General features: G+C 37.1%; 1 protein-coding gene across 1 annotated transcript in view; it reads left to right on the plus strand.

Annotated features, from left to right (window-relative positions):
* HDGFL3 (HDGF like 3) overlaps positions 1-16,493 on the plus strand; it is an 86,549-nt gene that overhangs the window by 40,926 nt on the left and 29,130 nt on the right. The window contains exon 2 of the mRNA XM_069098713.1: positions 12,560-12,636. Within this exon, the coding sequence (XP_068954814.1) occupies positions 12,560-12,636 (77 nt within the window). The remainder of the gene's footprint in view (positions 1-12,559; positions 12,637-16,493) is intronic.

Here is a 16,493-nt window from a genome sequence, read left to right on the forward strand (position 1 = left end):
GTCACAAAGCTTGTAAGTGTCTGAGGCCATATTTGAACTCAGGTCCTCTTGACTCCAAAGCCTGTGTTCTATCCATTTCACCACTCAGCTCCCCCTACTCCATTATACATTGCTGCTTCTGTTGTAGTATATTGACCCAAATATATTTTCCCCAGAAAAGCTGCCTTACAAAAAGCTGAATACAGCTTACCATCTATAGTATTTTCTAGTGTTTATGTACACTATTCCTTTCAAAGAGATTTTTGTATAGAGGGGTGATATGAAGAACATAGTATTTTGGGAAAATGCATCTGACTGGGGGCATATAGAATGTACTTATTGGAGTATAGGGTGACTTTTAATAATGAATATGAAATAAAATCTTTGAACAAAAATATAATAGGTTAGATGAAATCAGGGAGAAATTTTAAGCTTGGCAGTGTGACTTATTGTTGCTTCTCTATTTTTAAGAAAATTCTTGAATAGAAAAATATAATCTGTTATTTTAAATATTAGACAACATCCCAATTTAGAATGCAATAGTCCAGAGGGGGGAAAACTTTTTTTTACACTCCTAAAGAAGATAATATTTCTGGTAAAAACTGAATTATCATTCTGTAAGTAATAGGGACTATAGAGGTCATCTAGTTCAACCACCTTATTTTACAGATGAGGAAATTGAGGCCTTCAGAGATTAAGTGACATACAAATCAGGACTTTGAACTCAGGGATCATGAGTTCAGTCTGGCTCTTTCTAGAACTCTGTCTCCAAGAGAACTGACAGTTACTCTTTAAAAATCTTTGTGGCAAACATATTTCCTAAATATCTACAGTTAGCTCAGAAATTTACTGTACTTTGGCTGCTTAAAAAAGAATATGGCCAATTGCCTGTAGCATGGTCCATATTTCACCTTTAACAATTAAGAATTAATTCAGGTGTTTTTCTGATAGCAAGTTACATAGTAAAACTTATTTTTTTTTTTTTTTAGCAATTGGGGTTAAGTAACTTGCTCAAGGTTACACGGCCAGTTATTTTGTGTGGGTGCTAAGTATCTGAGGCCGGAACCTATCCGAGGTCTTCCAACTCTGGGGCCAGCGCTCTTACTCAATGCGCCACCTGGCCGCCCCAAAACTTATTTCTAAAAAGTTAAAAAGTTTACTTGAATATATTATCTCAAATGATATTAAGAATTTCTAATGCCTAATTTGTGATATAATCTTTGAGCTTTAAATTTCTTTAAATCAACATAGCTCAGATATGATGTTTAGCAAAAGAAAAAATCATTAAAAATTTTATCCACCAATTTTTTAAATCTACATAGGAAAGATAGTTTTCTCCATAACCTTTTAGTATTTATTTAGGAGATTATTTGAATATGTTGTAATGTAAAATTAATTCTATTTTATGATGATTTCTTTACATTTTAATGTCTTGAATAAAAACTCTCTTTGTATGGGATTGATTTTTTTAGCCAAAAACATAAATACAGAAATTGAATAAATCAATCATTTCACTCACTTTATTGTCTATATTTCCACTTTCCTTGCTTAATGAGGTAGAAAAGTTGAAGAATTCAGATGAAATGAGGCATGCAAAATTAGGGTAATTTTTTAGCAAAGTTAGAAAAATGTAATTCAGAATTTTTATTAGCTTGCAAATTGTGTACTTTGATTGGGTTTTGGGTCATGATTCTTTTCTTCTTGTCACTTTAATTAAAGTTCATCTTTTCTTTCTATTAAAAAACTTTTCCTCTTTTTTTCCCTCCTTTTTTCAGTCTACTTTCCTCTATAGAATCCATTTCAAAAAGCTTACATTTCTCAGTTCAACTCAGTGAGTATTTATTATACGCAATACTCAGGGAATACAAAGATAGAATGAAAGGCAGTTCTGCCTCCAAGGAATTTACCAGAGAGATACAATGCGTACATTTTAAAGTAAAAACAAAGTAATTTCAGGAGAGAGAACAATAAACTGGTGGGAGTTAGGGGAATGGAAGAACTCAGGAAAGGTCTACTAAAAAAGGTAGAATTTGAAATGAATTTTGAAGAAAGCTAGGGATTTGAAAGGTGGAGCTGAATAGGAAATACATTCAAAACATGGGACAGGAAATACATTCAAAACATGGGGAAAAGCCCTTGCAAAAGACATGGAAGCAGGAAATGGCATGATATATTGGGGAACAATGAGTAGGCTGGAATGTAGAGTGTAAAAGAGAATGATATGAAAATAATTTGGAAAGGTGAATGTGAGCCAGATTGTAGAGACTTTTAAATGCTAAGACGAGTCTGCATTATATGTCAAAGGCAATAGAGAACCACAGAATATTTGAGAAGGGAAATGATGTGATTAGATTTGTGCTTTAAGATAATTTTTGCAGTTGTGTGAAGGATAAATTGAAGAGGGAAGATAATGGAAGCAGTGAGACCATGAGGAAATTAGTAAGTTAATACAGTAATCCAGACAAGAGAAGACAAGGGTCTGAATTGGGGTGGTAGGACTTGTGAATGAAGAAAAGGGGACCCATGGGAGAAAAGTTATGGAGGAAGAATTGACAAGACATGGTAACTAAGTGATCTTGAAGTAAGAAAAAGAGCCACCTCTGCTTGGGGTAAAGAAAGAAAGAAGGAGAAACTATATAAAAGGGTTTTTGTTTGTTGTTGTTGGGGTTTAAATTTTTTTTTAAATTTTGTTTTCAGTTCCAAATTCTATCCTTTCCTTCATCCCTGCCCCCATCCACTAAGAAGGCAAAAAAAAGATATGATATTCATTATATAACTGAAGTCATGCATAACATTTTCACATTAGTATATTGTGAGGAAAAAAAGAAAAAGTAATAAAGAGAAAATAATATGCTTCAGTTTTCACTCAGAATCCATCAGTTCTATATCTAGATAGCATTTTTGAACATGAGTCCATTGGAATTGTTGTGGATCATTGAATTGTTGTTTCCTATTGATCATTGCATTGTTGTCAAGTTTTCTCTGTTGATTATTATTACTACAATATTGCTATTATTATATACATTGTTCTCCTGATTCTGCTCATTTCACTTTGTATCAGTTCATATTAAGTCCTCTCAGGTTTTTCTGAAACCATCTTCTTCATTTCTTACAGTACAGTAGTATTGCATCACAATCATAAACCATAACGTGTTCAGCTGCTCCCCAATTCTTGGGCATTTCCTTAATTTCCAACTCTTTGCCACCACAAAAAACTGCTGTAAGTATTTTTGGAAGTATAGGTCCTTTAACTTTTTATTTGATCCTTTGATCAAAGAAAGTCTAGTAGCAGTATTGTTAAGTCAAAGGTTATGCACGGTTTAATTACTCTTTGGGCATAACTCCAAATTGTTCTTTAGAATGGTTGAATTAGTTCACAACTACAGGGACTCTTCCAACAGTGCACTAATGTACCTATTTCCCCACATCCCCTCCAACATTTGTCATTTTCCTTTTCTGTCATGTTAGCCAATCTGATGGATATGAGATGTCATTTCAGAGATGTTTTAATTTGTATTTCTCTAATTACTAGTGATTTAGAGCATATTTTCCTGTGACTATTGATAGCTTTGATTTCTTCAGAAAACTGCCTTTTTGTATTCTTTGGCTATTATCAATTGGGGAATGAGTAATATAAAAGAGTTTTCAGGTATGCATTTGAAGAGATGGTTGGCCTGTGTTCTCGTAAGAAGAGATGTGCTAGCATTTTTATAGAATTTATATAGATAGCATTGTAATGTTTGCAAAGTGTTTTATACAAATCACCTCATTTTATCCTAAAAACAACCATGGGAGTTAAGTAGTAACACAGATAATAAATGTTTGAGGCTGGATTTGAACCCAGGTCTTCTTGACTCCAGATGCAGCAGTCTACCCACTGATCCACCTACTTATCTCTGCTGAGACAGGGCAAGGACGGGATAGTTTAAGGGGATTTGAAAGAGAAGGGTCTGGAATAGTTGCTGTGGAGAGTGCAATTGTCAGTCATGGAAGAATAAAAACAACGGTGTAGCAATAAAAGCCCAGTTGAAATGAAATAACATAATTTTGTGATGGACCTAATTTTCATTTGTGGGGTCTTCTTCCTTTTTATTTCTCTTCTAGCCAGGTTATTCAAGATGGGGAGGCAAATTATTTAGTTTAGCCAAGACCTGTATAATAGAATATATCCTTGTATCCTCTCATCTCCAAAGAGCTACCTCAAATTTAATGTATATATTGTGATATAAAATCAGTTGGAAAGTCTGCCATCTCTGCAGCATAGGACATGGGAAATTTCATAAATGTCCATTTTCTTGTTACACATTAGTTTGTTTTACAAACATCCAACAAAAGGCTGAAGCGATCATAAAGTTTAATAACATCATTTGCTCAAATGCCACTTGAATTTCTAATAGGTTTAGCACCATTCTGATGTCCATATGTTGAAGCCAGTGTTTTGACATAATAAGTAGAAAACAGTAAGGGATGTTAAGGTAAAATGTCTAATTAAGACCATAAGTGGAATTACTGGCACTACTGTTCTGATCTCATTAATCATTCTTGTTCAAAAGTAAAACAATTATTATTGGTTAGGCAGATGTGATTAAAATAGTTGCAGGTGACAAAATCAGAAATTTTAAGCCTTTTCCTTTTATGTATCACTTCAAGGCTGAATTAGTGTTTGCCTCAAATTACTCAGATTGTTTGGTCCAGAAAACTTTCTGTGTAGTATATTTTAGTGTAGATTTCATCTTGTCATTGAAAATTTGCTTCCTTTATCAGTAGAGTACAAGGTTGGTGCAGGTGTTGGCTAACTATTACTGATCTAAACTTTAAAGTATTCTATGATACTTAGTATTAAGCCCTGTTCTTTAATAGGCTCTAAATAAACGCAAAGTTACTAGCTAGTGTGGTGATTTCTGAACTCTTAAGAATTATATTCTTGGCAGAAATAGCCTTTTAAGAAACATGAAAGCTATATAGTTATCTGAACAGTCAAGTGCTTATTATTCATAGCAGTGGGAAGTCAGCATGAATAATTGACTGAAGAGAGATTCCAATATTTTAGCCACTGATTTCAAATGTCTGCTTAAACCTTTTTACAGCCACCTTTAACAAATACCAAAATAGATGAGTTTGAATTTTTATCTCCACTCTTTATGGCCTTTTTGTTGTTGTTCAGTTGTGATAACTCTTCATGACCCCATTTGACATTTTTTTACCTAAGATATTGCAGTGTTTTGCCATTTCCTTCTCCAGTTCATTTTACAGATGAAGGACCAAGGTAAACAGGGTTAAGTGATTTGCCTAGGGTCACACAGCTAATAAATGTCTAAGGCTAGATTTGAATCCAGGGAGATGAGTCTTCCTGACTCAAGATCCAGCCCGGTGTTCACTGTGCCAGTTAGCTGCTCCCTACTTGCCTGTACACACACTTTACTGGAGGTACTAACATGGATAAATTATCAAAAGGGTAAGGGAAGTAGGCAGGAGAAAAAAGAAACTAATCTATAAATTAAATTATTCCCTGGTGTTGGCTGTGACATGCACCTTTAACTTTTAACTGTCTTACTATTGCCCTTACCCTTGACTAGATGTCTCTATCAGATATTGGATCCCCTAAGAGGCAGCTAGGTTGTATAGTGGATAGGTTTGAAATTTAGGAAGATCTGAGTTCAAATATTACTTAATATTCTTACAAACTATGTGATCTTGGGCAAGTCACTGAGCCTCTCTCACTCTTACTTTCCTCATTTGTAAAATGAGGAGGTTGGACTCAGTGGCCTCTAAGATCCCTTCTAACTCTAAAGGTATGCTGATCCAAAGTTTTGGGTCCCCTGAGTGGGAATTCACTGTATTACTGCACTTTCCCCCATCAACTCATGTCATACCTGCTGATCATTAGAGTTCAGGGTAGAATCTTAGACCAACACTAAGGAATTTGTATTTTATGCTAGAGGCAGTAGAAACCATTAAACATTTTTTAGTTGGGAAATAGTAACATGATTAAGCCTATACCTTACAAAAATGACTGAATGAATGAAAAAGCATTTATTAAGAACTTATTATGTGTCAGACACTATTGTAAGTACTAGGGATGCAGATGCAAAATAATTTTGAAAATACAAAAAGCAAGATTATCTCTGGCCTCAAGGAACTTATAATCTAATGAGGACAACACATATAGAAGGCTGGTGACAAGGGAAGATTGTTTTGGACTGTGAAGTCACAGGGTTGGTGACTGGGGTCATAAGGCAATTGATTGATATATCCCTTTTAGGAATGACAAATTTAACTTGATTAGTATTCCCAGAGCTAGAAGTAGAAAAGGGGTAAGGGAAATGATATGTGTGTGAGAGCAGCAGGAAGCAAGGTGAATCAGATCAGACTGGTTATGGCAAACTTCACCAATTCAAGGTTGAAGGAAGGAGTAGAAGCAGGGATATCAACTAGGTTGGTATTAAAATAGTCCTGGTGAAAGGTAATTTCACTGGAATTCAAGTGGTGGCTTTACAAATGGAAGGAAGGGAGAAGGAAATGAATGGGAGGAAATGTAATAGGGATAGACTCAAAAATACTTAAATGCTGATTGGGTTTTGGGATGAAGGAAAGTGAAAAAAAAGTCAAAGATGACTCAGCTTACAAATCTGGGTGACTGTAAAGCTGGTATTATCCTTAACAGAAATATGGCACTGTGGAGAAGGAGCAGTTTGGGAAGGCAACATGATAAATTCTCTTTGGGCAAGAATCATAGTCTTAAGGACTTAGAGCTGGAAGGGGCCTAGAAGCCATTAAGACCAGCCACTCATTTTGCTTCTGAGGAAACTGAGAATCAAGATTAAGTGAGTTATCCATGGTCACACAGGTAATAAGCATCAAAGGTGGGTTTTGAACCAAGATCTTCTGATGCTAGAGCCAGTGTTCTTTCTACTGTATCATGATGCTTCCCTTCTGAAGGGATATGTTCAGTTTTACCAATAAGCGTCCAGGTGGAAACATATAGCAGGAATAAAATCTAGTAGAGAGATTATGGCTAGAGATATGTGTGGGTTTGTGTGTGTGTGTGTGTGTGTAATTATCTATGTAGAGATTCAGTTCGATGCCACAACCACTTATTAAAAATCTACTAATATGTGCCTACAAGGTAGTAGGTGCTAAAGATCTAGAATCCAATTGACAGTCTGTCAAGCAGTCATGATAAATCTATTTGATTCCTAAGGAGGCACAGATAGAGAAAAGAAGAGAGACTAGGATGGTCCCTTGAAGGATAGCCTTGCTTATGGAGCAGGAAATCAACAATGAACCAGCAAAGACTGAAAAGGAGTGAGTGATTCAGTAGCTAGGAGGAGAAATAAGAAAGATATTATAGCTGTTGAAGAGGGAGAGAGAATCCAGGCTGAAGAGCTTGTCAAAAGCTGCAGAGAAGTAAAAAAAAATGAGACTTGAGGAAAGACCATTGAATTTACCAGTAAGAAATCTTTAGTTTGCTTTGAAGAGAGTAGTTTCAGTAGAGTAGTAAAGATAAAATCCTGGTTGTGAGGGTTTGAGAAATGAATGTCTGGTGAAGAGGTGAAGGCAAGAAAAGAAAACTCTCTGTAAATATGGCAGAAAAATAAAGGTGAGATATAAGAAGAAAGTTTGAAGGAAATGCAGGATGAAGTGAAAGAGTTTTTAAAAGATGAAAGAAATATGTATATATTTATAGGTAGCAAAGAAGGAGCCAGTAGAAAGGAAGGAATTAACACTGGAAGAGGAAAATTATGATCAATGTAGAGGGAGATAGTGGTTTCTGGGTCAAGTTCTCGCTATAAGAAGGGATAAGATCAAGGGCAGAATTGAAAGGGGTGGGCCTTGACAAGGAGAAAGGATACCTCTTCTTTAGAGACCAGAGTAAAGAAAGAAAGAAAATATGGAGGTAAATAGAGGAGAATTCTGAGTTGTGGGGTAAGGAAAATGAAAGAGTTCATAGTGGATGACTTCAATTTTCTCAATAAATCAATCAAGTCCTTTATTAAGTGCTTACCATATGCTAGATGCTGGAGATAAAAAAGCAAAAATAAAACATTCTCTGTCCTCAAGGAGCTTTCATTCTATGTTGGATTTAATAACATGAACACAAATAAAGAAATGCAAAATATATACAAAATATATGCCAAGTAAATTTGGTGGGGAAGAGGGTACTAGCTTTTGGAGATCAGGATAGACTTTGTGAAGAAAATGACATTTGAGTTTAGTTAGCCTTTAGAAAGAGAAAGATTCCAAGGATAAAGGTGTTACAAGAACTCAGGAAAGAGAGTATTGAGAAATAAGTGTCAAATTCTTTAGGTAGGTTAAGGAGGATGAAGACTAAGAAGAAGCCATTTTGAAAGGGCAATTAAGAAAATTTTGTTAATCTTAGAGAGAGCAGTTTCAGTTAAGTGATGAAATTAGAAGCCAGATTGCAAGGGCTTTAAAAGCCAAAGAGAGGACATTGAATGTCTGAAAAGTGAGAAGAGTGGAACTGGAGGAACATAAGTGACTCTTTTCTAAGAGTTTGGCTATACCACCGTGCTCAATGACTGACTTTATAGACTTAGCCCTTCTCAGCAATGCAAGGACCTAAAACAAGTCTGGAGGACTCAGGATGGAAAATACTTTTTTTTTTCATTTTTCAAATGCTTTATTAACTTCTGATTTACATCATTAATTTTTTTTTGGAACAGATCTCAAAGACCATCTGGTTTATCTTCCCTTCTACACATTGCTTTGCTTTGAAAATCCTTTAGAATCATTTGGACAACAATCTTTTTTTTTTTTCCTTCTTTAGTCATTTGAAAAAAATTTACATTATTAATTTCCGCCAGATTTTGAGTTACAAATTTTCTTCCCATTTTTCCCCTACCCACCACCTCAGAATAGCAGTCCCACAGGATATCCCCTCCTCCAATCTGCTCTCTCCCATATCTTCTCCCATACCCCCTTAGACTTTTCCAGTAGGGCATGGTGGATCTCTATGCCCCAGTGCCTGTATATCTTCTTTCCCAATTACATGTAAGATAGTATTAATAATAGTATATATGTGTATATAATTTTAAGCATTTGATTTTAAAACTTTGAATTCCAGATTCATTCCCTTCCTCCCTTGTCACCAACCCTTACTGGGAAGATAAGCAGTTCAGTATAGATTGTACATGTGTAGCTAATGCAAAACATTAACATAGTAGATATATTGTAAAAGACTGACTATATTTCATTCCCTCCTATCCTACCTCCCACTTGTTCTGTTCTCTACTTTGATCCCTTCCCTTTTCGAAAGTGAGTGCTTCCAACTTCCCTTCCCCCCAGCCTGCCCTCCCTTCCATCATGCCCCCTCTCATCCCTTTACCCCTACTCTCCTACAGGGTGAGATACCCTTTTTAGTGTGTATTTCATTCCCTCCCTGAGCCAAATTCAGTGAGAATAAGGTTGACCCATTCCCCTTTGCCTTCCTATTCTTCCCCTCCTTTGTAACCCTTTTCCCTTGCCTCTTCTTTATGAGATAGTTTACCCCATTCTGTCTTTCTCCATCTCCTCTCATTATATTCCTCTCTCATCTCTTAATTTCCCCTTTTAAGTATCATCCCTTCCTGTTAAATTGGTCCTGTGCCCTCTATCTATGTATACCTGTAAGCATATATACACACATTCACACATGTATTCATACGCCCATATACCCTCCCATATAGACATATATATATATATATATATATATATATATATTAATTCCCTTCAACTATTTTCATACTGACAAAAGTTTCATCAATTACGATTATCGTTTTTCCATGTAGGAATGTTAATAGTTCAACTTTCATCAGTGGCTTATGATTTCTCTTCCCTATTTACCTTCTCAGGCTTCTCTTGCTTCTTGTATCTGGATGTCAAATTATCTATTCAACTCTGGTTTTTTCATTAAGAATGCTTGACAGTCCTCTGTTCCACTGAATGACCATATTTTCCCCTGAAAGATGATACTCAGTTTTGCTGGGTAGGTGATTCTTGGTTTTAATTCCAGCTCCTCTGCCCTCCGGAATATCCTATTCCAGGTCCTTCGATCCCTCAGTGTAGAAGCTGCCAGATCCTGTGTTATCCTGATTGTGTTTCCACAATATTCAAATTGTCTCTTCCTGGCTGCTCATAATATTCTCTCCTTGATCTGGGAATTCGGAACCTGGCTATAATATTCCTAGGAGTTTTCTTTTAGGGATCTTTATCAGGAGGTGATTGGTGGATTCTTACAACCTCTGTTTTGTCTTCTGGTTCTAAAACATCAGGTCGGGGCGGTCAGGTAGCACAGTGAGTAAGAGCACCGGCCCCAGAGTCAGGATGACCTGGGATTGAATCCAGGCTCAGATACTTAGCACCTACCCAGAAACACCTGGCTGTGTAACCTTGAGCAAGTTACTTAACCCCAATTGCTTAGGGGTGGGCAGGTGGCTTAGTGAGTAAGACCACTGGCCCCAGAGTCGGGATGACCTGGGATCGAATCTGGGATCAGATACTTACCACCACACCCAGAAATAACTGGCCGTGTAACCTTGAGCAAGTTACTTAACCCCAATTGCTTAAATAAATAAATAAAATATCAGGGCAATTTTCCTTGAGATTGCTTAAATAAATAAATAAAACATCAGGGCAATTTTCCTTGAGAATTTCTAGGAGGATGATTTCTAGGTTCTTTCCCTGATCATGGCCTTCAGGTAGTCCAATAATTTTTAAATTATCTCTCCTGGATCTATTTTCCAGGTTAGTGGTTTTTCCCATGAGATATTTCACATTGCCTTCTATTCTTTCATTTGTTTGGATCTGTTTAATAGCATCTTGATTTCTCTTAAAGTCACTAGCTTCCCTTTGCTCCAATCTAAATCCGAGGGAATGATTCTCCTCATTGAGCTTTTGAGATTCTTTTTCCATCTGGAAAATTCGGCTTTTCAAAGCATTCCTCTCCTAATTGCCTTTTTGAGCCTCTTTTGCCAGTTGAGTCAGTCTGTTTTTTAAGGTGTGATTTTCCTCAGTCAGACTGTTGACTCAGTTCATAATTTTCTTACATCGTTCTCATTTCTCTTTCCCATTTTTCCTCCACTCTCTTATCTGCTTCTTAAGGTCCGTTATGGCCTGTAACCAGCTCGTATTTTCCTTTGAAGCTTTTGGTGCAGGAGTTCTGACTTCACTGTCTTCCTCCTGTTCCATGCTTTACTCCTTTTTGTCCCTAACATAGGAGTCTAATGTTGGAGTCTTCTGTTTATTTTACTTCCTTTGTCTGGTCATGTTGCCCTTCAGTTACTCAACCCCTGGGCTTTTTGCCACAGTAGGACTCTGCCACCAGACAGGGGAGCTTTCGTCCCAAGTGCTGGGGTTTTCTCAGCTGCCGGAGGTATTAGTTGGGTGCCCTCTCTGAGGCCTCCACATGCTCTGGCAAGCATAGGATCATCAGTTAAGGGGAAGGCACCTTAGAGGATATTAGTGTAACATCCTCATTTTATAGGGAAGGAAAGTGATGCCTAGAGAAATGAGGTGACTTGCCTGAAGTCATCTTTCTGTCATCTGTGATAAAAGGAGTTTGTAAGCAGATTAATAATGTAAATAAGATTTTATGTGGTCACATGACCTATTGAAGAAAGCAAAGTATTTTAAGCATTTCATTAAAAACTCTAGCATTGGTTGCATAAGAAGTTCTATTATGTATAAGTGTTTCTTATCTACTCAGTAACACAGATTATGTAGGGCCATTGACAACATTTTGTTGTCAATTTGGGATTTGTTAGGGGTTAGTTCAGATATGTGACTTCATTGATGTAGGGAACACCTGTTTTGGATTTCCTTACATCTATCCATGAACATCAAAAACCACTTTATAGCTTAAACTGTTACAGAGTTACCCAAGAGTTGAGTGGTTTGTCCAGGGTGACCCAGCCAGAGTGGCAGAGGTACGATTTGAACCCAGGTCTTCTTCATGACTCCAATGACAGCTCTGTCTCTGCTATGCTATGCTCTGTTTGGGACTGGTGATAGTAATACAGTTGAAAGTATTAAAATTATAATTCTTTCCAAATATTCTAAATTACTATTTTTAATTTATTCCAACTATCTTTACTTCTTTATTCTGAATTAGTGAATTTTTAGAATAATTTACTCATTAATACCTCTTTAAAATACTTGTTTGGGGAAGAGACTTAATTAAATGAGTTAGGGTTATTTATAGAGAATTGATGTGGAACCTGAGAGAATGAATGGTGGCATTTTGAAAGTTTAAGAATCACTGAGTTGGATATGCTGAGCAATCTATCTCGATGACAATATCTAATTTGAAATTTCAAAAGTGTGACTTAGAATCAAATTGTGACCTTGTATTTCTAGCTTCTTAGTGCAGTGACCTGTTATTCCTCCTCTGGCAAATAATTAAATGGCAACAACAACAAAATCTAAGAGAGTTTATGAGCAATAGAACAGTCACTATGGTTTGAAATTAGTTACAGAAAGAGCAGTGCTCATCAATTGTAGTCATCCCTTTATGAGATTCACCTGATTTACATGATTTATCAGAATGTTTGAAAACAACCCTATGTAATTTTATCTTCAACAGATTGATGAACTCCCAGAGGGAGCTGTGAAGCCTCCAGCAAATAAGTACCCCATCTTCTTTTTTGGCACCCATGAAACGTAAGTCAACAAAAATGCCATATTCTTTAAAAATGAATATCTTATCAGATCACAACTTTTAGTTTTAATCAGTAAAATATTGTTGATGAAGGAGCTATACTTTAACATGCTATCAAAATCAGTTTGATTAAAACAGAAAACAAAAAAGCCTTTTCATTAGAGTAGACATTTGAAACAATACCTCTATCTTAAGATGTGAATGTCTGTAATAGTAATGCAATTTTGAATTTGAAGATCCCTTTGTGTTGGCAAATGTAGCAGGTACTTAACACTTAGTAACTGATCAAGCCTCTGGGGGAACAGAAGGTATGAACTCCAGTCCCTTGTTACTGATAACAGGAAGTTGGCTGAAGGAAGTGACATAGGTAATACTGTGTGTATAAGAAAAGCCCCAGCGAGGCACAGTCAGAATTTCCTTGAGACTGAGATCTGGTGGCAGAACAGCTACAGAAGAATGGAGAACTGAGTCCTGAAAACTTGTCTTGGTGGAGCTTCTTCTGAACAGGATCCCAGAAGCCCAGAGCCAAGAGGCCAGGAGCCCAGAATCTGGAGCTAGGAGCCCTGGAGCCCAGGTGACTGAAGCATGACCAGGATGCTGAGATTTTGTTTGTTTGTGGCTTGGTTGAGCCTTGAATTCCTTGGAGCAGAAATGGTGAAGGAGCTGAGATGGACCAGACTCTGTGAGCACGCCAGTGTGGAGCAGGACCTGCCCAGAAAGCTGGTCAAGGAACTAGTTGCTGTCTGCCATTGAAAGGAAGGGGATCCAGGGAATCTGAGAACAGGCCCCAAGTTCTCCTTGGGTACTGAATAATTATGGAATTATAGTTTACTAGTGACCTAAGGGGTGGAGGATTTTGTGTATGATACTTAGTAAGACTTTACTGAATAAGTGACTGATTGTACTTTGAGTACTGTGACTATTGTTACTAATTAGTGACTGATTGAGTTAATCAAGACTTTGCCCCAAGAGTGGAAGACTTTGAGACTACTGATTAGTGACTAATTGAGTTAATCAAGATTTTGCCCCAAGAGTGAAAGACTTAGACTGTGTACTTTGATACTACTGATAAGTGACTGATTGACTTAAGAGTGACTATTTTACTTTGAGACTATGTTGTGAATATTATATTGTGATTTTCTGTGATAAATTGAAATATGGTGAATGCTGTATTTTGAATTATGCTGTACCTTGATTTTCCATGGATGTTTTGCTTTTGTTATGGAATAGAGTGATCACTATACTGAGTAATCAGAACCTAAAAAAAGCTGTTTACAGTAGCAGTTCTTCTGGAAAGCTTCTGTGCATGGCATTACAATGTCTTTGGTATTGAATGGCATTACTTTTTCACCTAGATATTGGTGTTAACATGGGGACCTTCTGTCAGTGTGCAGAGATCCTATGGATACCTCTGGTCCTGCCATAGATTCCAGTTAGCTCCCTTGTCTTTTCTACAAACTCCAAAGACTCAGGTCAGCCATCTTACTTCTCCAGGATAAAACGATCCCATTTTCATACAGGAATTTTTCTTCTTCCTGGCCCAGGACAAGACACAATGTCTTGGCATCTCCCCTTCCATCTTTAGAACAAACAAATAGTCCTTTGTAAAATTTTCTAAGGGTTTTGTTGCTGTTTATCTGCTTATAGCTATAGGAAAACCAGGGAATGAAAATAATAAATGAGGGCAGGAGTGAATTATGAAGTTTAGCTTCATAATTAGCTTCTTGATTCTACCACTCCCACATATTCTTAATTTTTTGTCTTAAGAGAAGAAGGTCTTGTCCAGACCTTGAATACCTGAGGCTGGTGTTCTGTGATCCTTCTGGAAGGAAACCTGTATCCTAGGTACCATCTCACCCTTTGCCTGGTAGACCCTCAGGGATTAGACAGCTTTGAACACAACTGCTAATGGTGGGCTTTGGGGTATACAAAGGACTACTTAAGATTCTTTTATATCTTATTAGAAATTTCAAACTGCTTATCTATCACAGCTTCCTCTTTCACACACTAGGAAAATTATCCTGCAGCATTTTGCCTGAAATGCTTACCTCACTGGATTGTTGTGATAATCAAATGAAATACTGTACTGGAAGCATTTGGTAAACTTAAAAGTGCTCGGTAAATGTCAGCTGTTGGTATTTGTATTCTTCACCTCTCCCTTCCCTTAACACAATAGAATCAGAATTTTAGAGCTGGAAGAGGTCTTTGAGATCATCAAGTTCAACCTTTTAAGAGGGCATTAGATAGGAAATGATGCTGTAATGAAGTATGTCACTTTCCCTGCTAAATGAAATATGAGCCCACTTCACTATTCAGAACAGAAAGTAAAGTTTTTGCTTCCATTAAAAACTAATTAAGTATTTCAGGAATCCCTCTGCATCCAAATTTAGTAGCAATCAGGTTGCTTTTTATAAGAAATTCTGACCACATTTGCCAGAAATTATCCCATCTTTTTTTAAGCACATACAAGTGCTCCCCTGCAGCCCCTGCTTGCACAGCTCATCATTGTTTGAATTTTGCTTCCTTAGACTCACAGATGACTTGAATTTTTTTCCTTAAATATGATTGCCCTATCCTTGCATGCCACACACCAAGTTGGACTCTTTGCTGCTTTTGTTTCCCAAATATACACTGTTAGACCACCTTACTTTTCAACACATCCTTGAAACATTTCTTCTGCCCACATTTATGGTTGTCCCACTTCAGCTCAACATAGGAAAGCTCTTTGGGCAGTTCCATTCCCTATGTAGGTCAAACCCCATGGAGCCATACTGTGATGAGCATTGCTTTGGTGCTGTTAGACTGGCAAGGATCCAGAATCTTGTTGATCTTGTCTCCCTAGATAAAGCTCAGTAGACTTGGATGATAAAGATGATAAAAGAACTCTTCGAGAATCTGAATATGACGCCTTTGATAAGTTCATTTCTCAGAATCACATAACCTCTCTGATATTGCCACTGCTTTCTAAGCCTCATTTTGGTTAGGAGTTTTGTACTGCATTGGTGATTCTCATCTTCTTAAAGAGATGCTGATCTTTTCATTCCACTTTCTACAAATCCTTTGCTAATAAGCACTTGATTAGATGCAATTACAGATTATAACTCTGTATTGTAGGTAATGTATGTTGGAAAAATGACCTCTACATAGGTACACATGCATATATGTGGACATTTAGAGAGATACAACAAACAGATACAGGTAAACCCTTGAATGGGAGATAAAACAGGGGCAAGTCTCTCTCTGTTTCCTCCTCCTTACCATTTTTATATAGTACCTACTATACTAAATGCTTTACAATTATTTTCCCATCTAATACTCACAACAACCCTGGGAGGTAGGTGCCATTATTATCCCTATTTCATAGATGAGGAAACTGAGGCAGAGGCTGATTGCTTGCCTGGGGTCACAGAGCTAGTAAGAATCTGAGGTCAAATTTGAACTCAAGTCTTCCTGACTGCAGGCCCAGTACCTCCATCCACAGGACGTTCCAGCTGCCCCAAATGAAATCCAGTTAAAATGAGCATGGAAGGCAGTTTAGAAAGGCTTTTTAAGGGAAGAGATGTAATAGAAGAGTAGTGGTCAGCCTGAAGAAAGAAAAGGGATGTTATTACCAAATGGCCAGCTCTCCTTCCTTTCCTCTCTTTTTACATGCTGATTGGGTACCTCACATCATTCTATCCATTTGTCCACACCACCTTCTTTTCTTCCTACTACTGGTTCCCTGTAGTCTCTGTGGCCTGCTATATTTAATCTCTATCATAATACAGGACTCCAAGAGACAAAGAGCCTGGGGGAAGTTTCCCTAGATTTGTCACATACCAGGAATGGCTCCTTGCACAAAGATCCCAATCAAAATATA

The sequence above is a fragment of the Petaurus breviceps genome, unplaced genomic scaffold (assembly GCF_028583685.1).
Source record: "Petaurus breviceps papuanus isolate PSGF00001 unplaced genomic scaffold, PetGlider_PUasm1.0 37, whole genome shotgun sequence".
Taxonomy (NCBI): Eukaryota; Metazoa; Chordata; class Mammalia; order Diprotodontia; family Petauridae; genus Petaurus; species Petaurus breviceps.